At 45.8% G+C, this 27747-nt stretch overlaps 1 protein-coding gene across 1 annotated transcript in view; it reads left to right on the top strand.

Moving 5' to 3' along the window:
* The window catches only part of MMP17 (matrix metallopeptidase 17), an 87472-nt gene that overhangs the window by 20017 nt on the left and 39708 nt on the right, over window positions 1-27747 (top strand). Inside the window, exons 2-3 of the mRNA XM_006017075.2 lie at window positions 20028-20160; window positions 23969-24095. Coding sequence (XP_006017137.1) covers window positions 20028-20160; window positions 23969-24095 — 260 coding nt within the window. The remainder of the gene's footprint in view (window positions 1-20027; window positions 20161-23968; window positions 24096-27747) is intronic.

The raw sequence follows: 27747 nt of genomic DNA, 5'->3' as shown, positions 1-27747 counted from the left end.
CTGCTGAATTACTCATCTAAATGTTGCTGAGATTTAATTCTAATTTCAATTTTCTATTAAAGTCCTTGGAGTCTTGAATAGGTGTCATTTTTAGTTGCTATTTCAATAAATACATATGTATTTTTAAAATCCAGTCACAGCCCAAATGGGGAATTCCTTGTGTGTCATAGATCCCAAACAAGGGGCAGAGCAAGGGACTGTGAAATAGTGCGGGATCAAATTTGTTTTGTGCCGTTAGCTCCAGGTTGCAATTCTCTAATGTGAACTTTCATGATTAGGAGTGAAGGAGGTGCCAAACTGGTGTGAAATTTAAAACAAGGGAACAAGCTGCAGCCAGATGAGAAACCAGTTGTGGTGGGCTGTGCAGATGTTCATGTGTGCTCTTTGCATTTCTTGGGCTTGGATACCACCTCAGTGGGTGCATCGACACGTGCACATTTACTGCACATTAACCAATATTACTGTGCAATACAGGTGTGTGTCTACAGGTGCACATCCATGCTGCACAGTGAATGTGGCAGTTTACGCCAACTTGAGTGTAAATTTGATACCTACATCATGCAGGTATCAAATTTATGCCTGATGACGTACTGCGCAGTAATGCACATGTAGATGCCTTATTGCGCAGTAACACCATGTGTGTAGACTGACTTGGGACTAACTTTAGCCCCAAGTCAATCCACATACAGAGTTAATGCGCTTTAACACCTGCGCATGTAGCTTTCAGTCTATTCCCACTTACTGTGCAGTAAGCTTAAGCCAGCATAAATGCATGTGTAGACACACCCAGTGAAACCTAAGTATACCCTTGATTCTGCTGGAGCCCTCATGTTTTAGTTCCCCATGGTGAAGTTTATATAACTCACTGGGCTTTCTGAGCCTCGCTCCCATTTTTGGCCTCAGCTGTCCCTCTGGACTCTGCTTCTACAGTTCAAAGCCCACTTGCTCAGAATGCCAAAGGAGCTGTCAGTCTCAGCAGACTGCAGACCTTCATTTATTGCCCTGTCTTTTCTCTTGGGTGAGATCTATGGTGTCGGAGCACAGCTGTTGGCTTCTCTGCACCAGCATTCGGTACCCACAAAGTAGTTCCAGCAAGTCCTTTTTATACCAACAAAGCTGCCCTTTTGCTGCTACAAGTTGTTCCCACCTGAGCGTATACAAGAAACGACGCTGATGAAAGTGCAGTTTTAGCAGTATAACAACGCCTATACGAGGGGCTTCTGCCCACGTGGTGATGTCAATCAGGAATCACATCTTTTCGCACCCCTGACTGTGACAAAACAATGCCAGAAAAAAAAATCAGAGTTGCAAGCTCACTGAAGTGTGGATGAGCAGTGAAAGGGAATACTTCATATGCCCACCTGGCATAAAAATCATCATGCTATTTTTGTACAGCGCTCTTCATCAACTGGTCTTAAGGTGCTTTGCAAAGGAGGCCAGTACTGCTGTCCCTATCTTACAGAAATAGGCAAGCTGAGGCACAGAGTGGCTTGCTTAGAGGGCTGGTAGGTTAGCCAGGAAAAGGTCTCTTGATTTCTAGCCCAGTGCTCTATTCCCTGGACCATTTTACTTGGTTGGAATCACTCCACAACTAATAGGGGAAATGTGGGTTGACGTGGGTTTTGAAGCATTCAAGAATGGTTTCTCTCCTGGCAGTTTGTCAGCCCGTTCTGTTTTCCTCTCCCCACCCACATTTAAAATGTGAATGTTTTAATTAAAATGCCAGTGTCATCGCAATAATAATAGAAGCTTGTGGGTGCTAACAGTAAGAGATGCATCCTAGGTTCAGTCAGCCAAGGGCTGATGTGGAGGTGGCTGGAGGAAAATAAAGACTTTCCTGTCCAAAAAAGAGAAAAAACAAGTATTTTGCTGACACCAAGGAGCAGTTCTTTAAAATATAAGTTTTTCCCTTTTGCTTCCCATTTCAGCTTCTTGCAGCTGGAGACCTCCGGCCAGGTCAGCCGTCATGAGCTGACTGACAGCTTACCAAATCAATAGCGAGTATTTCCCCTGGGGAGACAGAGTCCTGGCAGGGAAGAAAGAAAGGTAAATCTCACTTCTGGGAAAGAGAAGAAAGGGCTGAGTTAACCAGTAGCCTGTCTCCCAGCGATAGCAAGGAGGGGGGGGGAAAAAGTCTTTCCGTGGTCCTTTTGGCAGCATGTGAGTTGGGGTGAGGCACATGGAGCTGCATTGGGGTGAGTAAAACAAATAACAAGGGGTGATTATCATGAGGACTGTGACAGGGCTCTCTCCCCTGTGTCCATCACATTTGGGACTCCAGGGGCACTGTTGGGCAGTGATATGGTTGGAGCCTCACCTTTGCACGGGCCCAGGCTGGGTCTGCCAGAGTGGGGCGGGGTTAAGGTGCAAGCAGCAGCATCACTAGCATGGTTTGCCCCTGGATCGGATTGACCAAGCTGCCGTGCAGTGGAACAACATATCCCTAACTGAAATAGGGGCAAGTCTTGCTGGTGCAGACTATTCCTCTTGGAGGTTTTGCTTGCACTGGTGCTGCAGCCCCAATGATGAAAATCTTGGTAATTCTCCAAAGCGGGCAAGGATGTTAGATCTGAAACTCAAGGGTTGAATCGTAGGTACCTTTCGCTGCTCAGATAGAGCATGTGGATTGCATGAATGACGCATGAAAAGCCTGCCCACCAGCTCTGCATGGGCAGTCAACTTCCAGGGTACTTTTGGGCAGAGGAAAGGGATCGTGCCAGTCTCCATGGCTAACACATGGTGTGCTCTGTTGCTTTTTGTTAGCTCATTACTGCTTTTCAACCCCTTGCAGTAATCTGGTATGTTCTTTGGTGGTGCTGCATACGTTTCTGTAGTTTGTAGAGTCCTGGGGGATCCCAGTGCCTGGATAAATGTACATTTACTATTATTTAAATTAGCAATTGGGGAAAAAAACAAAAGAAGTGCTGGTAAAAGCAAGTTTTGCCTTGCATGGTTCAGCTGTTTGCAGAAATCAGGGACCGTGTAATTTTAATCACTCATGGGGAAAATGCAATCTGGATTTTTTGCTTTGTTCTGCGTACTTTCTAACACGCTGTTTCAAGTGAGAGTTAGGTTGCTCTCCGCACAAGTTTTCATCCAGAAGTGGAGTATTCCTCAAAGTTGCTGCCATGTTACTTAGAACAACTTAAATCATTCATTGCAGTTAGGTCTTTTGGGGTTTAAAAAAAATAATTTACCCCTCCCCCTATAGCTGTTTTGCAAATTTTGTTGAAGCAGGTCGTGATTCAAATGAGTGTATTTGCAGTTGTTCAATGGGTAATTTGTGCCAACTATGGATTGCTCATGAAGTGGCATTTTTTTTTTTTAAGAACAGTTGGTTCATTAAGTGTAAATTGTGCCTGATCCCCATAGTTTTCTTTTAGAGGAACAGGGCTTTGAAGAACGGGGGTGGAATACTGTGTGTCATGTACCGCAATATTAGTAAGGCTTTGGCACTATTTCTCACACATAAGTGAAGGAAATGTAGCACAGATGAAACTGCTGTAAGGTGTACATTGCTAGCAGAAGATTCATGCTCAGCAAGTAAAAGTTCAATGTCATGTTGAGAACAGACAGCATGTGGGACTCTCGGGGATATGTCCTGGACCAACGCTTTTCAATGACTTCATTAATGACTCGTGTGATGGCATTGAGTGTTAAAATGACACCGGGATGGCTGGGGTCACAGGCACTTCAGAGGATAGGAAGGTTCAAAGTGACCTTGATAAACTGGGAACATGTTCTGAAGTAAGTAGGATGCAATTCAGTAAAGACAACTGCAAAGTAGCGCGCTTAGGAAGAAACAGTCAAATGCACACAAATGAAATGGGGAATAGCTGGCTAGGCTGCCATGCTGCAGAGCGGGAGCTGGGGATTTTAGTAGGCCACAAGTTCAATATGAATCAACAGTATAACATTGAAACAAGACAAGATGACCTCTTTGGACATATTTTTTCTGTGATTCCACTGTCATTTGCACCATTACATTGGTCCACTGTGTCTCATGAGATTTGATTGATTAACCCACCCAGGGGGTAACAGCACAGCTCTGCACCCAGGACAGTGCCGGCTCCTGCCACATCAATTGTGATGGTGAAATTAGCTGCCACTGCAGCAATGGCTACTTTTGTGCTCCCCGACAAAGGTGGCATCTGGGGCTGCTGCCTCAGTCCTGCTCCCTCCCCCCTACTATTATTCCATTGAACCTACTTGCTTACAAAGAGTTCCCTTTTTTATTTATCCACGGCATTGACGATCATTGATAATCTTGATAGCCAGGTTCAAAAAGGGACTGGATAAATTCATGGATGATAAATCCATTAATGACTTCTGGACAGAATGGTTGGAGATGTTTCCTCTGGCATCTCTGAACCAATAATAGTAGATGCCAGGGATGATAATGAATAGGGAATAGATTACTCCAGCGATATCCAGTTCAGTGCTCTCCCTCTATGGCATCCATTTCTACCACCGTTGGAGACCAGAATGGGCTCGATGGACCATTGGTCTGAGCTTGTATTGCACTTACGTTCATTTAAAACTCTTGTGTAACTAAGGGGGAAAGCACGTGAACAAAAATGACTTGTTGTAATGTTTGCTGTTTACAAGAGTTATGAACCAGAAAATGCAGTGGTTTTTAGTCACAGCAGTGTTGATTCGCATACTTTTCTTGTAGCCACGCAGATTCAGAACCAGCAGTTATAACTGGAGTTGATTTTTTACCGAAGAGCTTGATCTCTACTTCAATCCCTGGCAAAACTTCCAGTTTTTGTGTTCCTCCTTGTTACTAAGCCAGTACCTTCAAGGAGATGATGTAGGTCAGAAGCAGCAAGGGCCTGATCCAAAAACCATTGACGGCAGGGGGAGGACTCTCATCGCTTTGATTTGGGTTGTGGAGGGGGTTTTGAGCTTTTTGACTCTGTATTTATTGTAGGCAAGATGGTTCTCCGACTCCAAGTCAGTTGTGGCTCACTCTGAGTATGCGTGAATCAGCAGTCCATGCACTAGGGTTGTCTTCAAAGCCATTTCTACTTAACTGCTACCATTAAGGGACAGAAAGATGACAGAGGGTTTTTGACCTTTGTCAAAAGGATGACTGCAGCCTTTACCAAACTAAGGATCCAGTGACATCTGGACAAGCTATCAGAGGTAAAAATCTGAAGCCCATGAATCAGTGATTGAGACCCCTGAGATATGATAGTGAAAGGACAAAGGAAGCTTTCCTGTCACAGACTGTACCACGAGGAGAAAGGCAATAAAGAAGCCCGACTCCATCGCAGGGGAGACATTGACCCAATAACAGAACAAATCAATGGAGTTATTGAGTGATTTGTTTTGGTGCAGAACAGTCGGGTCATTTAACTCCTACAAGTGGTTTAATGACCGAAGTGGAAAGACCTGAAGCTTGGACTAGGATTAAATCAGATCAATACATTTGTTTTCCAGCTCTTCCCATTCATTGCAGACAAATTAGCATTTTGGGTCCAAATTAGGGCTGAGTGATCTAGCTTGAATAAAAGGAGACCCCCAAATGTCACCCAAAGTATGAACTCAATTTGTTCGCAGTCTGATAAGGTCCCATTAGCATTTCTTTATTTCAAACAATGTCTTTTTGTGTCCGCATCTCTTGGTTCCAGCCCAGCCGGGAGAGGGACAGCTTTTGGAAGCTCCCTAAAAAACCTGCTTTTGCAATTGCATTAGTCTAGTCCAATTTTGAACACTCCAGAGGTCTGGAGATTTCATTTAAACATCCAAACATCTGGTTGCCTAGATGAATCAGATCCCTGGAGATCCACTCCTACAGAGCACTCAACTGGGCACTGCTAAATAAATCCGTATTTGAACTTGTTAACTCTCTGCAACGGGGGCACTCTCTCTGCCTCCCTGGCACCAAAATAATGGAATTGGGAGGCAGCTGCAACTCCCCAGACAGTTGTTCCTAAAGAGAGGATCCCTGTGGCCCTAGAGGTAGCATATCTATCTTCCCTGCTGCCTCCCGAGCCCCCAGCATTGATGGTGCATCTGGTCCAAGGAGAAGAGAAGTGGGATGTGGCTGGAGTATGCTGGGCCCCAGCTGTGTTTATTTGATGGATGTTTCCTGGGAAGCTGCTGGCTCAGTTGACAGCAGCCCCAGGATACTTTAAATTACACCAGAGCGGGTACAGTTTTGATCACAGAATCAGGGAGGCACAACCAGTTTCCCTGGGCACTGACATGCCTGAGCAGAACAAAAAACCTTGGTTGGAGTTTTTTTTATAAGCAGTCTCCTCTCTCCAGGTGGACAAAGCCCTGGCCTTGATTACATACATGCACATAGATCCTGTTGACATCAGTGCAATGGTACCATCACTGCTCTGTGGGTGTAGTACTCTGCTGGGATTTTATGGCATCTGCTGAAGCATCTGGTACTGGCCACTTTCAAAGATAACCTAATGCACAGGATGGACCTGGGGTCCGATTTGAGTTAGCAGCTCCAATGCTCCTCTGTGAAGTTTTCACAGGAAGTTGAAACATGAAGGGGAGCTCTGTGTGCCAGAAAAGGAGTAGAGGGGAGATGCTATCTGAACAGGATGGGGAGAACTCGGTTCCAGCATCCTTGGGTTGAATCGTATTCCATCTAGGGTCATTTATCACACAGTGGATTTGCTGTTGGCTCAATTAATCTGAAATAGTGCTGGAGTGTGTATACATGGGAACAGGTTACCAATTTAAAAAAAAACCCTGTTACTCGACTACAAAACTGTCCGTTATAATGTAAAACATGTCTCTGGTCTGCGTTCTCACATCAAGAAAGGAGCACAGGCATCAAGGAAAGAAAAAGAGGACAAATCCTGCATCTTGCTTTGTGCCAGCAGTGGGCCCTAAGATCATCTTCAGTCACCAGATAGAGACCAGCATTGATACTGTCTCATCGTTTCCAATCTGTTTATGATGGGAAGGAGCCTGTCTCTGTGACAGCAGTTGTTACTGAAGTATTCCCTGTGCCCTGCCCTGCCCTTTCACTCCTCTGGTTTGCAGTACATCCAAAAGACGGCACTCCGCTTTGTTTGACACAAATGAGGTTTGAATGATCCAGGCAATTAACCTGGAATGTACAGCCCTCGGTGACAAAAATAATGACTTGTACCAATCAACACCGGGGCTGAGCCAGGTGTTCGGAGGTATTTTTGAGATCAGATCCAAACTCTTCTGCCACTGTTTATGTACCAGATGTTGCAATGGTAATTACTTACTTCTTTTTTTTTTTTTCGAGTGTCACAATAAAGTGCTGTCTAACTCTTCGCCGATGACACTTGTGCAGGCTGGAGCTGCCAGGAGGCTTCATTGGTATAAGCACATCTTCATTTTTCACGCAAACTCAAGCCCTCTTTCTGCCTTCTTTGTACAAAGGCAAAACTTCTATGAACAAAGGTAAAGCAAAGGTATTTTACAGCTGTAACTTCGAGGTTATAATATCTGACCTTTTTTAAGGAGTGTGTAAGAGTGATGCTGCAGTGGTGGTGGTCCAGAAATTATGCGAGAGGCAAGGATTTGTGCCCTTGTTGTGAAAAAGGCTAACAGCATACTAGGATGTTTTAGTAAAAGTGTTGCCAGCAGATCAAGGAAAGTGATTCCTCCCCTCTGTTCAGCACTGGTGAGGCCACATGTGGAGTACTGTGTCCAGTCTTAGGCCCCCCACTACAGAAAGGATGTGGATAAATTGGAGAGTCCTGCGGAAGGCAACAAAAATGGTGAAGGAGCCGGGGTACATGGCTTATGAGGAGAGGCTGAGGGAACTGGGCTGATTTAGTCTGGAGAAGAGAAGACTGAGGGGGGATTTAATAGCAGCCTTCCACTTGAAGGGTGGTTTTAAATAGGATGGAGCTGGACTGTTTTCAGTGATGGGAGATGACCGAACAAGGAGCAATGGGCTCAAGCTGCAGCAAGGGAAGTTTAGGTTAGATATTAGGAAAAACTTTCTCACGAGGAGGGTACTAAAGCACTGGAACAGGTTACCCAGGGAAGTGGTGGAAGCTCCATCCTTGGAGGTTTTTAAGACCCGTCTAGACAAAGCCTTGGCTGGGATGATCTAGTTGGGGCTGGTCCTACTTTGAGCATGGGGGTGGAGTAGATGTGACCTCCTGAGGTCCCTTCCAACCCTCATTTTCTATATTTTCTTAGGATGATACCTTTTATGGGACCGACTGTGTAGTTGAGATGGAGTTAGACCAGGTTTCAAATGCAAGACATGCTTCATCAGGCTTGATCACAAGGAGTGATGTCTTGCATTCAAAAGTTGGTCTAACTCTATTCCAGCTACATAGTTGGCCCAATAAAAGATATCACCCTAAGAAATCTTGACCTTCTTAAGTCACAGGGCCAGATTCTCCACAGAACTCAAATTACTATTTTCAAATTGTGCTGTGACCTGAAGCCTTCACTGACCTCCAGCAGCTAGCAGTGGTCCTTAGGGGGATTGTCTACCAGCCATTGGACAGCCAGAGCACAGCATGCCTTGCTATGCCTCCTTCGCAACCCTAACACAGCCCCTTTGCTGAGGGCTACAGGAATCATGGCATGGGAGCCAGTTCTGTATTGCAAAGATGCTGCCGCTCGGGAATGCCCTGAGGCTGCACTCTCACCCAAGAGGGACTGGCAGCAACCACTCAGACCTGGCACTGCCTGCTCCAGCTGCTGCAATACCCCCTTGGGCCAAGGCAGCCCCAGCACCGTGAGCGGGAGAGAGAAGGATGCAGTGCATCTGGCAGAGGCTGCCCCACTGGAACCCGTCCCCCCAGGGTGAGCTGGTGAGGGCCCAGCACAGAGGAGCCTTCCAGGTCTGGCACAAGCACAGCGGGAGGCACAGGGAGCTGGTTGCCCTGCCCAGGCCCCGCCACTGCAGGAGGGCCAGGCAGACCCACCATGGGCCAGGAGTCTCGCTGCACCCACCTGGTCGTTGTGCGGGGCTCGGCACCTCCTCCCCCAAGGTGGCGGGATCCAGGCACAGGAGAGGTCTGCAGCCCTGGCTATGTCCACAGCCTCTACCCATGGGGGTAAGGGAAAGCTACGGTTCTGCAGCTGGGCAGCACCCCTTAGTGGCCCAGCCATACCCTCTGGTTCCTGTGCCAGTGGCCTGGGACCCACACAGTGCTGGGAGCACGGTGAAGACATAAGGGGCAAGGCTCGGTGCCATTCCCGCCAGAGGCTACTGAACGAGCTATGAGTTACCAGTTAACCATTTAACCAATATAATTAGAAAAGATGAAACGGATAATATTTTTAAATGATATTTACATCCCTAGTTCTACCGTCTTTGGTTCAGTTGTGTTTTCCTTTAGTCTGGAGGGCAAATATGCTTCCTTGCACAACAATCCTCCTATGATTCGGTGTGATTATGCAGGGTTTTCACCATCTACCTACTCAGTGGTTTGATACTTGCTTTTTTTCCATCATCTTCCACCTTGTGTTGTCATTCAGAGCCTTGCAAAATAGGCATAGGATGCTACCAAGAAAGAATGATCTTGATTTTTATCCACTTTCCCCTAGTGTTAATCTCTCTCTGAGGTCCAGGACAGTAGAGAGTCAGGTTGCAGGCACTGGCTCTGCTAGTGGCAGAATACAAGCGCTGATGGATGCAAACAAGATCTAATTGCATGCGACAAAACTTGCAATCCAGTAGCACTGCACACAGCTGCTAGCGAACAAGTGAGCAGCATGTTAGTAGATGTATTCCCTTTGCCAGTTCTCTAGCAATGGCAAAGTACCATGTTCCATGACATCAAAGGCTTGTCATGTCAGGCTGCAAACACTGCTGCCTTTGAGCGTTGTAGGTTGTGCCCTTCTGCATCACGGCTGTTGTTAACCTAATTGAACGTTTAAAGGAGAAAAAAAATTCATTAGCAGTTGTATTAACTTCTACACTGAATCCTGTTGGCTGTATTAGTTTGGATTAACTGGCTGTTTGGATTCAAGTGAACTCCTCCGGCATGAGCTAATGAAACCGTTCCTTCAGTTCATCAGTGGAAGCAGCCAAAATCCTGGTTCTAATCCAAACTGCGGTTTTCCTTCTAATGAATTAATCAGCTGATTATGTGCATACGATGGCTCATTAGAGAGGTGCATGACAACCTTTGGAGCAAAATTATTGGCTCTAGCATGGCCCAAAGAACATTATGTCGGAGAACACATCCCTTGGAGTAATGCAGCACCATATGTGGTGCTCTAATTAATGGGCATTGTTCCTAAGGTCATTCGGTCTCATGCAAATAATCACAAAAACTTGACTGCTGTAAACCTTGTGAAGAAAAATCCAAATAATCCAAAGCAATTTCCCTTAATTTATGTGTCTCTTTTTTGCTTGTTTCTACTCTGTTTACAAGCAGTATTGGAGGTGGAGAAAATCACATGTTGGGCATTTGTGCTGGACAGCTAGATTGTCGCTTTATTTTACTGATCTGGGTCATTAATCTTGGGAAAGCTGGTACTTGAATTTTTCTTTCTTCCATGTGTTTGAAGTGATAAGGCCGTGGCAATTTTCAGCAGCTCTGAAATCATTTGTTTTTTGCTTGGCTTGTTTGTCACCGCTTCCTTGTTGAACTTCTGCATTGCAGGAAGGGGCAGAGTTAAGGAGACAGAACAAGTTTTTTACGTTTTCTATTTCTTTTCCCGTTGTTCATGCTCGCTGTGGGCTCATTTGGAGGATGGCAGGATGGAAAGGGCTCAATTTACAAATGACTTAGTCTTCCCAGGCACATAGGAATACCATAAATACAACCCAAAAAAGGAGCACTGAAAAGTTTTATTAACTGGGTAACTGATGCTGAGCAGAGTAGAGGAGATGCATGAAGCAAAAACAGACTGTCCTTTTCTGCCAAATGTACTGTATTCTTGATATTATATTGATTTCACCTGAACATCATTTTAATGCACTGAGGTTTGCAGAACCAGTCATCTTGAATAAGCTTACTTGTTCAAGGTATCGGCATTGTCAGATTTTAAGAAGCTTTGGATCTCTGGCTTTCGGAAGCTTTGTGGAGATAACGGTGCTGTAAAGATAAGCATCCAAGGAGTGCTAAGAGCAAGTAAATCCAAGAACTGATACTGAGACTGGCCATCGATGCTTGCTAATCTAGATTGAAGTTTGTTTGTGTTGCTCTGTATTGTACAGGAAGGATGCTTTTTTTTTTGCATGGGTTGATTTTGTTTCCTGAAAGGGAGCTCGGTTTCTCGTTCGACACCAGCCAGCAAGAATTTCTGGTAAATAAAGTGCAGATTCCCAGGAGCATGGTAGAACATGCGGCAGCAAAGGCATTTTTGAAAAGCCCTGTTCTCTTGAGTAGCGGTGTGCATCTGTCTGTCTCACGAGACAGTCGAATTACACAGAGTGAAACATCAGCTTGCTGAGCTTAATCCTCGCTTGAAAAATAAAGCGAAGCTAAAGTGACCTCTCCAGGGTGCAAGGCAGTGTATACGGAGACACGGAGCTGCCCGCACACCAGTGTCCCCCTCTCAGCCTTGTGGTTTAATACAAAGGGAAGTACATTCAGACCTAGTTCGGTGCCGGAGCAAAGGAGATCATTTGTTTGTCCGTCTGTCGGGACTCTGCTCCTAGACTGGCTGCCGACCAGGGTTAAAGAGTCCAGTCTCCCGTCTCATGGAGTGGGCTTTAGTTCCACAACTTTCTGGTGGCACTTCGTCCACTGGGAGTAAGACTACTAGCCCCTTCTAAGGTACAATTCTGCACAAAGCCTTTGGTACCTAGACGTGGCCAGCTAATTTAACTGCGCTCTGCAATAACAGTCGCGGGTAGCTCTATCTACTCTTAAGTTGCGGTAGCAGGTGAACCTGACCTGCATTAGCACCGGTACAGTGCTCTTAATTCCCCGAGCGAGGCTTTGGTATGTACTTAATTATATGTGCGCATCCTTGCTGATGTCCTTATTGTTTTTGACGCGTTCATACAGCAGCAACATGACTTGGTACTCGTAAGCTTTGCAGAGCTCTTCTTCAGTATTGCTGGCGTCCCTCCACATCCTGCCTTTTTTAATTCTCAAATTAAATTCATCATCATAATGCCAGCTTTCAGCCTCATCAAGTTTCTGGAAACATACAAAAGAGTTGCCAGTATTGTAATAAGTTGCCCCAGCTACTTTTTACCTGCAATGAGAAAACCTTTGTTTTAGCGGCTCTGATAAATTTGCAAATACGTCTGATGTTCTCGGTTGAATTCATCGGGACTGGTGACATGTTTTCCCTAGCAGTGTTCCCTCTGCTTACATGCAAAAGACATAAATATAGGGTACAAAAATGAGATTTTGAGGGGCAACTAACATCTCTGAAAAGCCAGCAATTTGGCATTTGAGAAGGCATGGTTCAGTAATTTGATATAGAGTTAGACATGCGTATAGTTTTATTTCAGCTTGCTTAATGGCATCACCACTACAACATAACTCGTACACTACCAACTCACTTAATGCCAGGTTTAGAAATCTCTAGGGGAAAAAGCCGAGGATGAAATGGGACCAGAGCAACCCCACAAAAATAACCCCCTACCCCCACATCTCACGATTGCGCGCTTGCTATGGAAGGAGAAGCCTGCCTTCTTCAAGACGGAGCAGAAAGCTTGTACAGTTCGCATTCCTTCCTACGTACAAAGAATTGAGGAGGCAGGCCCAGCAGGGGGAAAGCAATTTATAGCTGCACATGCCAGCAAGCCAAAGCCCAGCCTGGGATGGGGTAAGGATTTAGCCTAACCACTTTGACGGAATCCTTTTTTAAATTAATAAAAACAACAGGTAGCTTGATTAATGTTTAAATGATCAGTGCAATAATTTATTAGAGGCACAGTTTGGTACAGCTTGACATAGAATATTAACAAAAAGAATATTTCGGGTGGGGAGACCTGCCTCGGCTCAACCCAGCATGAGCGGAAGTGACTTTTAATTTTCCCAAAAGGACATTTTACCACTGAAGATTACGTATGTAAATCAAAATACACAAGTGGCCTGTCTACTTGCATCATCACCTGACTTCTTTGCAAGCGATATGTCTACAAGCATCATTTTACACGCTTTTCCACAATCTTGCTTCAACTTAAGGACAGGAAGCAGAAAAGAATCTGGAGTCCAACTCAAACGGCAGGTAATCACTGCCGAGAGCCTTGAAGCAGAAAGTGGCAGGAGGTAGGAACATTTCTGGGTCCTTAAATAAGCAGGGAATTCACTTCAAGCGAGCTTCCCCTTGCTCTATTTGCAACCGTGGCAGTGGGAAGATGGAGAGATGTTCATTCAGTCTCTGGCTTAGTTACAAATCCCTTATGTGAGCTATGTGAATTGTAAGCTCTTTGGGGTAGAGGACCAGCTTTAATCCTTGTGTGTTAGCCCAATCCATAGAAGAACGGGGATCTGGCTTTCTCTGAGCCTTCGGGTTATAATGACTATGCTAACACACGAGGCTACTAGAGAGTCGGCACAGAAAGAAGGTTGCATTCTTCAGCCTGAGGTCGCACAAGTAGATGAGCGCTTAAGGGGAGTTTTTCAGTTTACTTTCCTGGATATGCTGAACTGTTTTATTTTCTTGTAAATGCCAACTTGTGACCCTTAAAAATAAATCACAAAGAAGAAAACTTGCTGACCAAGCCTTTTGTTGTCATCCGTAGCTGTCGAATGATCCAGCTTATAGCACCAAGACTTGTTAAAGGAAAACCCCCAAGTTCAGAAATCATCTATAAAAGAGGAACTAGAAATGCACCCATTTTCAACTGAAGCATTTAATTTTACTGGAGAGCAAAAGAGCAAAGGAAGAATAAAACTCAAGTGCGTGAGAAATGAGAGCGCTATTCCAATCTGAACATTGCATCAGGGATGACATGAAGGATTACCTTTCTGTTTGTGCTTGCTTGGTGTCTCACAATGGAAACCTGGAGCCTGCCTGGGACTACTAGTATTTTGTGCAATAAAAAGAAGAATGTCTTTCATCAGTTTACAGCTCCAACTAGTTTCTAAGCAAAAAGAGCTGAAAATCAAGCAGGGTTTGTTTGTTTGATTGTTTTTTTTCTGACTTACACATCACCAAAAGAAGTAAGATTCTGCAACTGAGGCTCAGTTCCCAATCTTTTAAGGCATAAACCAGGCTTTACTCCATCGTGCTCTTCCATAGTTTTGCAGGAGCCCCAACACGGGTAAAAAAAAAGAAAAAAAAACAGCTTATTTTTCTGTCACTGAAGCGCGCAACTCAGACTCTGTGTGCACCCAGAGAACAGCTTTTGTGGAGGGAAAAAAGGGCTGTAGTGACATAGTTAGCATAGTCACTTTTCAAAGTGAAGCTGCACTTAAAAGCAGCCATTTTAAAAACATCTTTCATAAATGTATTGGTCACCAACCACAGCAGGGTATGGAAAGGAAAAATACATTAAATCAAACCATTTAAAAATTATAGCATGCTCCTCCATACTCTCCCCCCTCCCCCAAAAGTACAAAGCCATTGGCCATAAAAGTGCTTTATTAAGCTGCATCCCAGCAGGCAATATTACAAAAGCTGCCAGTTTTAAAACAAAACCTAAAGTCCTGATGCTAATGAAGTCCCACATGCTGTGGGGGAGGGGGAAATATTCCCCCTTAGAGAAGCAACGGATGGCAGACACAGGAGGGAAAAGGAGGAATTAAAATAAGTGCTCTGTCCTAATTGACCCGTTGCTAAAAAAGTTGCTGTCAAATATATTTCTGATCATAATGCATCCTCCCTCAAGCCTCTTCCTTTTTTTTTTTTATAATGGATTTGTTAATTCCTTTACCAATTAATTTTGTCCTCGCTAATTAGACACAAGGACATTTTGTTCCTACCCATTGGTTCCCCGAGACAGTCGCAGTTGAATAGAGCGGGGTGTGACGGCCGTTGCGACAGTGACAGTGGGCTGTGCAGTGGGTCTGGATGGGAATACAGAGTAGGTTCGCTTCCCCCCATGAAATCTCCCAGGCAGCAAGGGTCTCACGATGGGGCTGTCCAGCACCTAGCATAAAAGGACCCCGACCATCGCTGGGACTTCTAGATGGTACTGTAAAACAAATAAATACACAGTGGAGATAGAGGAGCTGTGCCTGACGGGGTTAACCTTCCTGATGACTCCTTGATGCAACAGTCGGCTGCGTTCGCAGTGCAATCAGGATGATGGCTCTGTGTCCACTGGTTTCCGCCAGAATTTCCTTTTCTATTTTTTTAACAGTTAATATATAGCCCTTCCTTCTTCCTGCCAGGACTATTAATGCCCCTGTCTCGGGAGGTGAAAGTGTTTGGATATCCTACCTCCCCACCTTAGACCCGTCCAACAGAGCCTCCACTGGGTGGAAAGTGATTCACAGCTCCATCGGGGAGATGCGTAGGTCACCAGAATAATGTTTTATCAATAAACATAATGCCTCTGGTTTGAAGAGAAGTCTCTATGCCAATCACTTGCTTAGTGCTGAGCAGCAAGAAAGATCCTGCTTGCAGCTGTGTTTATCAACGGCAATGGAAAGGAGGCTTCAGACAAATGAAAGTGTCTCTAGATGCTACTGCCACGTAGGCACTTCTTACTTTTCTTTTTCTTTCCCTGTACATTTTTATTGCTCGGCAATGAAGCTGTATCATCTGGATTCTTTTTGAGCTCTTCCCACCCACATCTTTCTGTCTGCCTTTGAAAGCCATCAGCACCCAAAGAAAGATTCTCCCTCTGATTGTGTCAGCAGTGAAAATGAATTGTGCACAGTATTATTTTGGTTGTTAGTCCCTGGAGGTAGTGAGCTAGTTGCTGCATTTTACATACAGTAAAAGACAGACCTCGCCTTGAAGTTCTTGCTATCTAAGTAGACAAAGGTTGAAAGAATGGGACATATTGTTATGCCCATGTTACAGATGAGAAACTGAGGCACAGCAAAATGGAGTGACTTTGCCAAGCTTTGGACCCAACTCCAGCACTTCTGAGTCCAGCCTCAGTATCTTTACCTTCAAGTTATCCTTCCTTTTGTTGCACAAGGATCATCTCTTAGACCAGATGACCCTTGAGGCCCCTTCCAACCCGATGACCCTGTATTAGATCTCAGCCATATTCTTATGTTCAATTTGGAGTCGGTGGTAGAGCAGCTGGAAAATTTTTGACCCAGCATGTTTCATCCAAAGAGGTCAGTTTGTTGAAACCAAAGCTTTCTCTGGAGAAGGTCAGTCTCAACAAACTTCTTGACTCTCTCTTTCTTTGCTTTTAAAGGGATTTTGACCCTTTCTATGCAACAAGTCCTGGGTTTCAAGTTCGTATAGAAGATACTTTCAGATTTTTGGCTTATGAGAATTTTTGAGAGTTTAATTTTTTTTTAATCTAGATTCAGAATTGGGGGAAAAAATGTTCAATATTTCAAATTTTCCCAGAAAGAGAAAACAGTTTCCTGGCAAATTGTAGTTAGTTGCTGTCTCTTCCAAATCCAATTGCTTTTCCCCTAGCTCAGGTAGCTGCATAGGATAGAGGAAAAAGCCTCACCCTCTCCTTGACTCTGAAGAGATGGTGGCATCCAGTGCCTCTGGCAAGGGTATCTCAAGTACAGACCACGGCAGGATGCCGTACTTGGTACAGAGCAGCTGGCGCCATGGAAGAGCAGCTATCCGGGATGGAGCAACCAGGAATCAGCATTGTGAATGTGCCCTAAGGCATTCATTGTATTGGTGGGTCTGTCACTTCTCAGGCTGTAAGGTAGCAATAAAGCTGCTTTTTTGCTCCAGGGAGCTTGGAGTCTTGTCCTAAAAGTTTTGAAGGACAAAAGGATTCTGTTAACTTATTTTTTCTTCTCTTTCTCTTTTAATAAAGATCAATGATCGTTGCAGCTGAATCAGTGAGAGCTTTTGTTGGACTGCATTCTCTCTCTGTCCGTCTCAGGCACACGCAGTTGCATTTCTTTTTCCTAGCCTTTGTCCTCCAGTACGTTCTCCAAGAGGGCTAGAGTAACGCTGAATGAGTTAGGTCTCCAGTGTACAAAAGGCTCTGCTACAATAAGGGATAAATGACACTGTCTCCATGGCTATGGAGGGAAACCAAATTAAACTCCACCATCCTTGGCAATTGATGGGCCGACGTAGGACTCCATGTCACAGACCATTTCTCATGAACAATCAGGTGCAAATTGTATATTTAATTTCTGTCACAAATGTTTTTACTATGCAAAGGGACAAATCATAGCAGCGAGAGCAAACACAGATGAGAGTTTTCGGTCTAGCCCTCAGACCGTGCTTGCTGTGAGACGAAATAACAGCGAGGTTATCTGACTGTGCTCTTTGGTGGCTAATGTATTCCTAGTGATGTGGCTGCTAATGGGATCTTGGAGTTGCATTTAAACAATAAGAAATAGCAGCATAAGCAGCTTTCTCTGTAATAATGTGTAACCCTGCAAAAACTACCCAGCCATGAAAAAGGGTGAAAAAAAGCCCTGAATAGTTAGGGAGAGACAAAACCAGAGACCCTTCTGTTTTAAAGAATGGTAATGTGGCTGTCGCAATAGGCTTAAGAAAATCCACAGCAGAGCTCTGTACGTTTTCAGTTGCTTAATCTAACTCATTAAATAAACTTGGGAACACCATCATCTTGGTAGCCATTTGGGTGTTGTTGGGATTTGAGACAAACCCCCGCATTAAGCAGCTACTGACTTCCGGCATTAATCTTACTACAGCAAATTAATGGTATATTGACCAAGGTAAAAGTCTGGCTCAACAGTCATCCTTCGTGGCTCGATAGATCAATGCGGCTTTGATACAGATAAAGAAAACAGAAATCATGTCTTCACGGTGGTATAAATAACCTGCTTTGCTGAGACAGGAGGAAGTGGAAGTGAAAGAATGAGAAAAATGACAAATGAAGCTGTTTAAAAGACTGCTGCAGCAAGATGTTTTACGCTATTTGTTTGATTATGTCATTAACGTGTTTGGCCTGATGAGAGAGAGAGCGAGAGAAAGAGGTCTCCAGAACGGCATTGTTGCCAATGCAGTTCAAAGAGTGATCGATTGCCAGTCAAGTAACACTCTTGGTTACAAGATCGCTAAGATCTCGATGCAAACTATTGAAATCGGTGAGAGACTGTCCATTTCCTGGCTTACGACTGCCAAACTCAGTTCACATAGACCACCAGAGACCGTTGGCTGTTGATCCGTTTTGATCAAGGGACAAATTGGTCAAATAAACTAAGCCAGGAAGACTCAATGGGATGATATTTTTAAACGGATGCTTTAAAAGTTCAGATGTATTTTTGCAATGTACCAAAAGACAGCAGTCAGCAGGGAATGACTTCTTTTAAGGTAGATCACTTTTTTGGCTTCAAGATGTTGAACAGTTTATCTTTCTGCAGCCGTTGATCCCTTACAGAAAACTTAAACCCTTTCTGATTAGTAAATTGCATCCCTCTTGTATTACTTGGGTAGCATTTCTGTTTCTGGAAGGAGAGATCCTTTCTTGAAAGTTCATGTTGCCTGACAGCTAATTGGGAGAGATCAAGAGAAGAACCTGCAGTGTGTACAATAGGATGATTTCCCAGGAAACACATCGTAATTTCATGTCTCCCTGAGTTTTCTCTGCGGGTTCAGGTTTTGTTTAAGCTTAGGGCTAATCAACGCTGGGTCTTGGGCAATTGCAGCTGCCTGGAAATTTAGCTAATTGGTAACTATTTCAGAAGATGCCACCTGCTTCCTTTTAAAGGGCCTAACTCAATCCCCATTGAAGTCAGCAGAAAGGCTCCTGCAGACTTCAGTGGGGACTTGCTTAGGCCCAGGGCTGGGTGGTGGTGAAGGCAGGCTATAAAACCATGCGAGACATCAGTCTTGCCTCTCCAGTGAAACCCATCAGCTTTGGTTTGCTTGCATCTCAGAGAGCCTCAGTTCTCAGTTTGTATCTCATTTTTAGGAACTATTTGCTTTGAGGTTCGTTTGACACCAAAAAAACTCATTTTGAAACTTAAAGCAAAGGCCTTTTTCCTCATTCTAGATTTTATGGAGTCCGGCTTTCTCTGGTGTTTGGGGTAGTGGCCAAGCACTGTAAAGCTGTCGTCCCGCATGTCCCCCAGATTTTTCCCTTGGATGAGCTGTCCCAAGTCCCTCTGCTGCCTCTCCACCAACAATTTGTCTTTTATCCTTGTCTTAAGACACCCCAGAGTGCCTCCCGTCGGTTCCCTGGGCTGCCAGTAGTGCATTCGGGGATGTCTTGGGTGCAAAAATAAAATTAACCAGGAGAAGGCAAGGCAGTAGGAAGTCCCAGCAGAGTGACTGGGGGTCTGCAGCTAAAAGAGACCTGTATCAGCCCCTCCCCAGAAGATAACTTGAGATGGTGGAGACCAGGGGACTAACCTTACCCATTGGATCAGCACCCAACATGCAGGAGCAGGTCTACATGGGGCATTTGCTCCCTAATGTGGAGAGAGTGAAATGTCTGAGGGACAGCCCCATTCTGCTACCCCCACCCCAAAGAGGCTGCTGTGCAAGCATGTACAGGTGTCTGCTGGTGGGAATGGGATGTGCTGAATATAGGAAGATCTTGGCCGAGCCAAGTCAAACAACTTCTAAAGTCCCTGAGCTTCTTCCAAAGCTTTGAATGCAGCGGCTCTTCTTGTGAACTGCAGGAAGCCTTGAACCAGGTGAGTTTTACCTGGCTCGGGCCTCTGCAGTAAGCATCTTGTTCAGCTTCCGTCGTCCTCAGCCAGCGTCCCCTACACACAGTTCTCCGCTAGCAACCAAGAGAGCCCAAGGGGAGCATAAAGGATGTCTGTGTAATCCCAAGTGTTATAACTCTGCTGTTGCCATTATCAAAGATAGTTTGCAGCCGGATGGGAAAATTAAATGTCAGCATTGGAATGCATGAAGGTCATTGGATTCCATTACTTAAGTAATGTATACAGATCCGTTCTGACACACTCATTTGTTAACAGAGACTGTACAGCTCAGTGAGGAGCTGGGGTGTAAACATGTATTGGGAAAAGCATCTCCATGTGTAACCTCCCTGCCCATATCCTTCTACCCTCTCTCACTGTCTCCCTTTCCTTGCTTCACAGGACTGGCTGACAAGATTTGGCTACCTGCCTCCACCGGACCCTGTCACAGGACAACTGCAGACCCAGGAAGAGCTCACAAAAGCCATCACAGCCATGCAACAGTTTGGAGGTCTCGAAGCCACGGGGATACTAGGTCAGTTTGAAAACAGCGCTTCCTCCCTTTCTGACATTTGGCCATCCAGAATCAGGTGCCTCCTTGTCGGAGCAGGCAGGGACCAGACTGCTGCCTCCAATCCTGCCAAGCTGCGCCCTTAGGATCTAATGTGTGCATGACATACGGCCCAGTTTGCTGTTGTAAGGAGTAATTACATGGCTCAGGTGCTTTCTTGCCTTGTGCTTTCAACAACTCGAACCAGACAATTACTGCATCAGCCGAAGGCCCCTGGGGTTCTTACTGTGTTTAAAATAGCTCTTGATGTGCTTAAAAAAAAAAGAGAGAGAGGAAATGAAGACTGGGTTGTTTTCTTGCAAAGCATTAATTGCACCATCCAATTGTGGAAAAAATACCTATTTAACCTTCCAAATCTCTATGCTAAAGTATTGTTATTGCTGGTATCTTTTCGGATAAGATGCAGGTATGATGGATAACTCACTTCCAAAACTCCCACTCACTGCTGCTCCTGTTGCCTTTTTTTCCTGCCCTTATCCTTTTTTGCGGTGAGATGCCTGGGAGCTGGATGAGATTTGCTGGCTCTCCTTTGTGATAGCAAAGCCAGAGGTGTGGTTAAGGTACTAGAAGGTGGTTAAAGCACTGGGCTTAAGGAGTTTGGTTTCTATCCTTGGCTCTGCCGTGGACTTTAACCTCTGTGCAATGGACATAACACTTTGTTAGAGGGCTGGAGGGACCGTGAATTCACCCCTGCTTGTAAAATGCTAGGAGACACAAAACTGGAAAGGATAATGCTTGTGGTTGAGACACTGTGTTCCTGTCTCTCTTGATATCCAGCTTGTTTAAGGAAAGGAGTCCCTCTCTGAAAGCATAGCAAGTCACGCCTTCTCTTCCTTTGTCTTCTACCCTGGAGCTGTGCAGGTTTTGACCATGTAGTTCAGCGCTTCTCAACCTGTGTGTTGTGACCCAAAAGTGGGTTGCAAGAATATATGGAAGGGTCACGGGCAAACTTTAAAAATCAATCAAAAAAACTTTAAAAATGGATTCTCCTTTAAAGGAGAAAAACATGGGAAATTGTGGCTTTTCCCTTGCAGGGCTGACAGAGATCCAGCCTGCAAGGGGCTGCTTGGGGCCTCCTCTGCCCCACTCACTGCAGGGCTGGGGCCTGGGAACAGCAGGTTGGGAGTGAGGGGCACTGGGTCGGGACTGGCCATCTCTGTTTACAAATGGGTCCTGGTACAAAAAAGGTTGAGACCCACTGATGTAGTTTACCAGTCAGAGCCCTGATAGTGGCTTCTCCCTGAGCTCCAGAGGACCAAATCCAGGAATCCACCAGAAATCCAGTTCGTTCACAATTGGCACTGGATTCAAGTCTTTCCTATCCAGGCTCCTCGCCAACCCTAGAAGGGATTAGCAGTGCCTGAAGTTCAGAGATTACACTTGGTTGGACTAAGCACATACAAGTTTGGTGCTGTACAGAAGTCGGTTCCAATTGTATCAGAAGCTGCTTGCTCGGCTCCCACAGACTTCCTCAGTGGTTTCTGTTTTCAAGAGGAGGGGACAAAAGCATCGTCCAGAGCTTTGTGAAGTCTCCCTCTCCACCTTCTATGGTGATAAATCTTTCCTCCTGTCCCCGTGAACTGCCTAGCATTGTGCATAGAAGCAACCTCCTTATAGGGTGAGCACTTTGCTTTCCCTGTCCTCTACTCAGGAGAGGGTTAGAGGGAAGCTGAAAATTAGCAGGCTTTTCTCTTTTGCCAGATCCAGGATGTGCCTTGCCAACTCTCAGCAAGCTCTTCTCTGAGCAGCAGCTGTTTCTCGTGCCATTTTAACAGCCTTCAGTCAAGGTTTCCTAGCAGGCCATCACTGGGACCCTCGATTTCAATTCTTGATTAAATATGTGTAATTATTTTTTCCCTTTCCAACTTATCCAAAACTGCAGGAAGTCAGGAATAAAGGGTGTTTTTTGGTTCATCTGCATAGTTTGCAAATGGGCCTTGCAGTCTTCTCCTTGTAAATCATAGATTTGGGTTGTATCTCTGTACTTAGGCGTTTCTTTTTAGTTTTAAATATAAGGCTTGATCTCTAACTTGGCACACGGACAGAGTGGTGCTGATTTATACCAGTTGAGGATCTAGTTTTTAAAAGCATAATCAATTTTTAATAAAGAAACTTAGCATAAAGAATATTAGCATCTTACCAATCAATTTCCCGTCTAACAAGGCCGCCCTGTGCCGAAAGGGGAATGATTGGCAATCTAGCTTAAAGACGAGAAATAATGAAAGGAGTGTTTATGTTTCAAATAAAATCAGTGTGTGCCAGCTGGTGTGCTCTGCACTGGTTCCCCAGAGCACCTGAGTTTCTTGCACAAGGTAACAGGCCAAATTCTCCGCTGAAATCGATGGCATTCTTACATTTACACCAACCGAGCATAACGCAATGTGTTCATGAAAGAGCCGAGAATGGATGTGAGGAGCCAGGGCTTCCAGCCACGGCCTCGCTTTCCCTCACTCTCACCCACATAGGTCAATCCGTGCAGGTCGGTGATTCTCAATCCTTTCAAGGGTGCCACAAGGTGCTGTACAATGTTAGCACTGTTGGGTGTTTGCACACAATCCACAAGATACATCCACAGATTTCAAATGGGAATCCATAACGTTAAAAGCATTCTGTGCTGTTGTAGTCTTTTCAAGTTCTTTGCAACGGAAGAGTTGCTCTACTATTTTTCCACAATCGAAAAATGAGTGAAAACTAGGAATTGATATTTTCCAAGTGCATCCCTTGCGTCAAACAAGAACCACTGATATAGAGGAGCTAGGCATGGGGAAAATCAGCTTTACCCATGTCATCTGGAAGGGAGCAGCAGTGAGGACAAAGGCGCTTCCAGTTCCATATCTCTCTTTGAAGCTGTCCTAGATCTGTGGGTAACTCCTGCATTCAAACAGGCCTCCTGCTTTCAGCATTTGCTCTTATGCAGGGCTTCTGTCTAATGCCTTGCTGATAAATCGGTGCTCCTGTAGGCGATTTTTGAGAAAGGCCAAAGATCGGCCCTATCATAGCCTGTTCCACTGACACAACTCTTCATGATTCCCTCTCCATGCTAATTTAGCCTGTAGCACTGTGCTCCCAACCCATGGTTGGGGACATTCATCGCCAGCAAATAGCACCATGTGTGAGCTGGGTGGGCCTGGGGCCTCAGCTGTCTCTTGCTCCTAATCAGATAGGAAGAGCCTTGTTCATAGCAGCAGCCCTCCTGAGAGATGCCTTCCCTTGCTATAGCCTCATCTGTGCAGACGAGCCCCATATGCCACTGGAGCATTTAGATGCAGAGTAAAAAATGGGGCGTAGGGCTGTGTAGAATAATAAAAAATTAACACTTGGTGCTGTTTGCGCTGTGTAGTTTCTGCCGGCGAAGCATTGCCAGTTCCCTGTGATGGGCATGGCAATGGTGTTGAAAGCAGTCATTCCATCTTGGCAGATGTACAGATTTGAGAAGCGGCAACCATAAGAATCAGACATTGGGTGAGTTGAGAGCAGTATTCCCTTCTAGATCAGGGTGACGGGGAAATGGCAATCAGCATGTTTTAAAGGGATCATCACCCTGATAAGTGCAGTGCCTCACAAAGCTCCTGCACCCATAGTATCCATCCCCTCCCTCTGCTAACACCTTGAGAGAAGGAAATTAATATTTTGAACCCACAGTTTCACTCGCTGAAAGCAGAGACTTTCCATCCTATATCCAATTTCCATCCTATTATTTCAAGGCTTTCTCTCTCTCTCTCTCTTCCCCTTCCCTCTGTCCTTTTTTTTTACGTTCTCCTTTGAAAATTAGATGAAGCCACGCTGGAATTAATGAAGACACCTCGTTGCTCTCTCCCTGATCTTGCTGAGTCAGAAGCCAGGCGAAAGCGGTACGCTCAGGCGGTGACGAAGTGGAACAAAAGGAACTTATCTTGGAGGTAGGCATTCATCTTTCACAGTTTCAGTGTCGCAATGAGGAGTCGATCATAAGCAGAGTGAGGTTAAATAAGGCTTGCAATGAGGCAGAGCGTGAGCGTGTTAAAGCGTGTTCTTTCATGCTTCTGGCATCTATACACATGCTCCAGAGTGCGGGGGGCACTTTAATTGGAGCAGCTCTGAGACCTGCCCTAATTAAAACACCTGTAGCATCACATGTATTCAGCATCCTGTGCTTCAAAATAGCGATGGGGGCACTTTAATAAAAGCTCATTCAATGAGCTTTAGTTAAAGAGCCCCCCCACTGCCATTTTGAAATGTGGCGACACTGAATACACATGATGCAGAGGCTTCTGGAGCACACTAATTAGCACCCTTCAGCAGACTCGATTAATCAAGTCTGCTCCGACGTGTGCTAATTAGCACATGTTGGAACAAAGGTCCATAACATGTATAGGTGCCCTGTCAGGCCAGTTTTTACCCACTTTTATTGCTGATTCCCAACCCTGCAGCCTGTCCTCCTTGCTAGATTAGCTTGGAGGTCTATCTGGGGGGCATCTGATCTAGTGAACTGGATGAGTTTCTACAGCTGTGTTGCTGTCTTGAAGGCTTTGGGCTCCTGGCCTCCCTTTCCCATCCTCCAGCATCTGCCCTGCATGGGTTCTCTTTACCCCAGATGCAAATAGAGGGTTTATGAACTTTTTTTAGACCCATGGATGATCTCAACTCACTCCTTTCTCTCTCCTCCTTAAAGGCTGTGAATAACCCACGCTCGCTCACAGTAGCTCCCTTCTTCCCCTTCTGCGTCTATGTTGTAAATCTGCCCGTCCTGGCAGTGGTGCCCCAAGCTCACTACCCTGCTCCCGCTTCAGCTTCCTAACCCCAAAACAGATCAGCAGCGCTCATGTGGCTGCACAGGTGGCCCAGTTAGATTGTTTTTTTGGCACTGTTGCTTAGCTGGACTAATTAGACCAGGCAAGTGGATGCTGCTACCCTGGTTCTGATTGAGGAAGCCCCCTGCCTGGAAGGGCACGGTGCACGGGAAGGGGCCATTGCCAGGGATGGGAAGTTTGCTGCACACACAGCCAGTCATTTTCCTCAGGCAGTGGAGACTCATGCATTATGATCTGTCAGTCCCAGATGGGCCCCCTCAGAGCGTGGAGTTACAGGCATGCATTTCTCTCCCTCCCACCCCTGACAGAGATGGGAAGCCTTCCGCTTCTTGGAACCGCGGATGATTTCTCTCTGTCTCTTTTTCTTTTCCCTCCTTCTCTTCTCTCCCTCCTTCAAAGACCATCTATCACACTGACTGTCCTTCACACCAGGCCTAAAGGAAGCTGGATGCAGCTTTCCCTGCTCGTTGACTTGGCAATAAAGGGCTGCTGCAGAGTGAAATGATCTCAGAGCCGCAGGCTCTCTGCCTTTGGAAGACTCCATAAGGCCCAAGAGAAGAGGCACCAGACCAGCCCTATACGTGCTGCCAAAATGTGCCAGTGCGACCTCTGCAGCAAGCCCAGCCAGGAAGGGCAAACCTTGACGCTGCTGCTGCTGCAGACAGGAGTTAAGAGATGATGACTTTAAGTGAGGAATTCATCCGCTTTCCAGTATATCCAGCAAGGACGTTATGTGGAGGAATGACCTAACTGCATGTTATTCAGCCTTTAGCTTTCAGTATGACAGCTCATGAAGAGGTTCTTCTAATGGGGCCCTGAGGCGTTGACATTTTGCATGCCCTTCTGGCTCTGGTCAAGAAGAGTGGCCTGGACCGTGACCTCCGGGCAGTTACCAGCAATAGGAATTCCCTCTGGGGAATCAGTGAGCTAGCTGCCTCTGACATTGCTGCACTTCAGGGCCAGAGCCCTGACCGACATCAGTCTACACCACTTTGGAGGTGAACCGTCTTCATTGAAGTCACTGCTGTGACTACACCATAGCACAGACATGCCTGAGTCGCTAGCTAGCTCCAAGGTGGTAGCTGGGGAGACACAGAGCTCAGCTTGGGCTAATACACCGGTATTTAGAAACTCAGGCAAAATGTATAGCCTGCAGCAAACTCCTAGCTGCTGGGCAGCTGCGGCTGCATTGCTAGCAATACAAGCAACTTAGGATGTATCTGTGCTATGCTGCAGCCCCTGCAATTGGGATGCATCATTCGTTTGATTTCCATGTCATGTCCTGAGGCATCCTGGCATAACGAGTCACTAGCACAGGGTTAGAACGAGACATAAAAAAGGGGCATGGGATCGAAGCAAGCCATTCAGCAGACTTAGGCTGTTAGGTGCACGTCAGTATGAAATGCGTTAGGAGGTTCTGTGTTACTACAGGAAAAGTCCATACAGAGACAGTCCTTACACACAGGATAGGAAAACTCTGCCCCTGACAAAAGAGCTCAGCCTTTCTTTTCTCCTCTTCTCTCACTTGAGGGTTTCTGCTCAAGGGGACAGTGTTATGTAGCTTCAAGTTTCCTAATTTTAGCCGAAGGTTACAGTCCCACTGAAACTGTCTGCTGTTTACATCCAACGCATAGCAGCAAAGCTGCCTTCCAGAACTGGCTGGAGAAGGAACCAACCCAGACCCACAATGTGTTTGTTTGCCTTCACTACAATGATCACCTAATAATAGAATTCACCATAAGATGTCGAGTGGGTAAGGTAACTAGTAGGGTGAAAGTGCTAGACTTTAGGAAAGCTGATTTCAATGAACTCAGGCGATTAGTCAAGGACGCACTGCAGAGTAGGAGTTTTGAAGTGATGGGAGCCCAAGAAGGGTGGCTGTGCCTTAAGGAAATGATCCTTCGGGCACAAAGCAAGACGATCCCCGAGCGAGGCAAAAGGGGGAAAGGGGCCAGGAGGCTTCCCTGGCTGACCAGAGAAATCCAGGGCAGCCTAAGGGACAAAAGGGGAGCACATAAAAAGTGGAAACAGGGAGAGATCACCAAAGACGAATATACCTCCTCTGCTCGTGCTTGTAGGGAGGCAGTTAGACGGGCCAAAGCTGCCATGGAGCTGAGGATGGCATCCCAAGTAAAAGACAACAAGAAATTGTTTTTTAGATATATTGGGAGTAAAAGGAAGGCCCAGGGAGGAATAGGACCCCTGCTAAATGGGCAGAAACAATTGGTGACGGACAGAGGGGACAAGGCTGAACTCCTCAACGAGTTCTTTGCCTCAGTGTTCCTAAGTGAGGGGCACGACAAGTCTCTCACTGGGGTTGTAGAGAGGCAGCAGCAAGGCGCCAGACTACCATGCGTAGACCCTGAGATGGCACAGAGTCATTTGGAAGAACTGGATGCCTTTAAGTCGGCGGGCCCGGATGAGCTCCATCCGAGGGTGCTGAAGGCACTGACCGACATCATTGCAGAGCCACTGGCAGGAATATTCGAATGCTCATGGCGCACGGGCCAAGTCCCGGAGGACTGGAAAAGGGCCAACGTGGTCCCCATTTTCAAAAAGGGGAGGAAGGAGGACCCGGGCAACTATAGGCCAGTCAGTCTCACCTCCATCCTTGGCAAAGTCTTTGAAAAAATTATCAAGGCTCACATTTGTGAGAGCCCAGCAGGACAAATTATGCTGAGGGGAAACCAGCACGGGCTCGTGGCAGGCAGATCATGCCTGACCAATCTAGTCTCTTTTTATGACCAGGTTACAAAACGCC

This window comes from Alligator sinensis, unplaced genomic scaffold, assembly GCF_000455745.1.
Source record: "Alligator sinensis unplaced genomic scaffold, ASM45574v1 scaffold628_1, whole genome shotgun sequence".
Taxonomy (NCBI): domain Eukaryota; kingdom Metazoa; phylum Chordata; order Crocodylia; family Alligatoridae; genus Alligator; species Alligator sinensis.
This window is presented reverse-complemented; position numbering and strand designations above follow the sequence as displayed.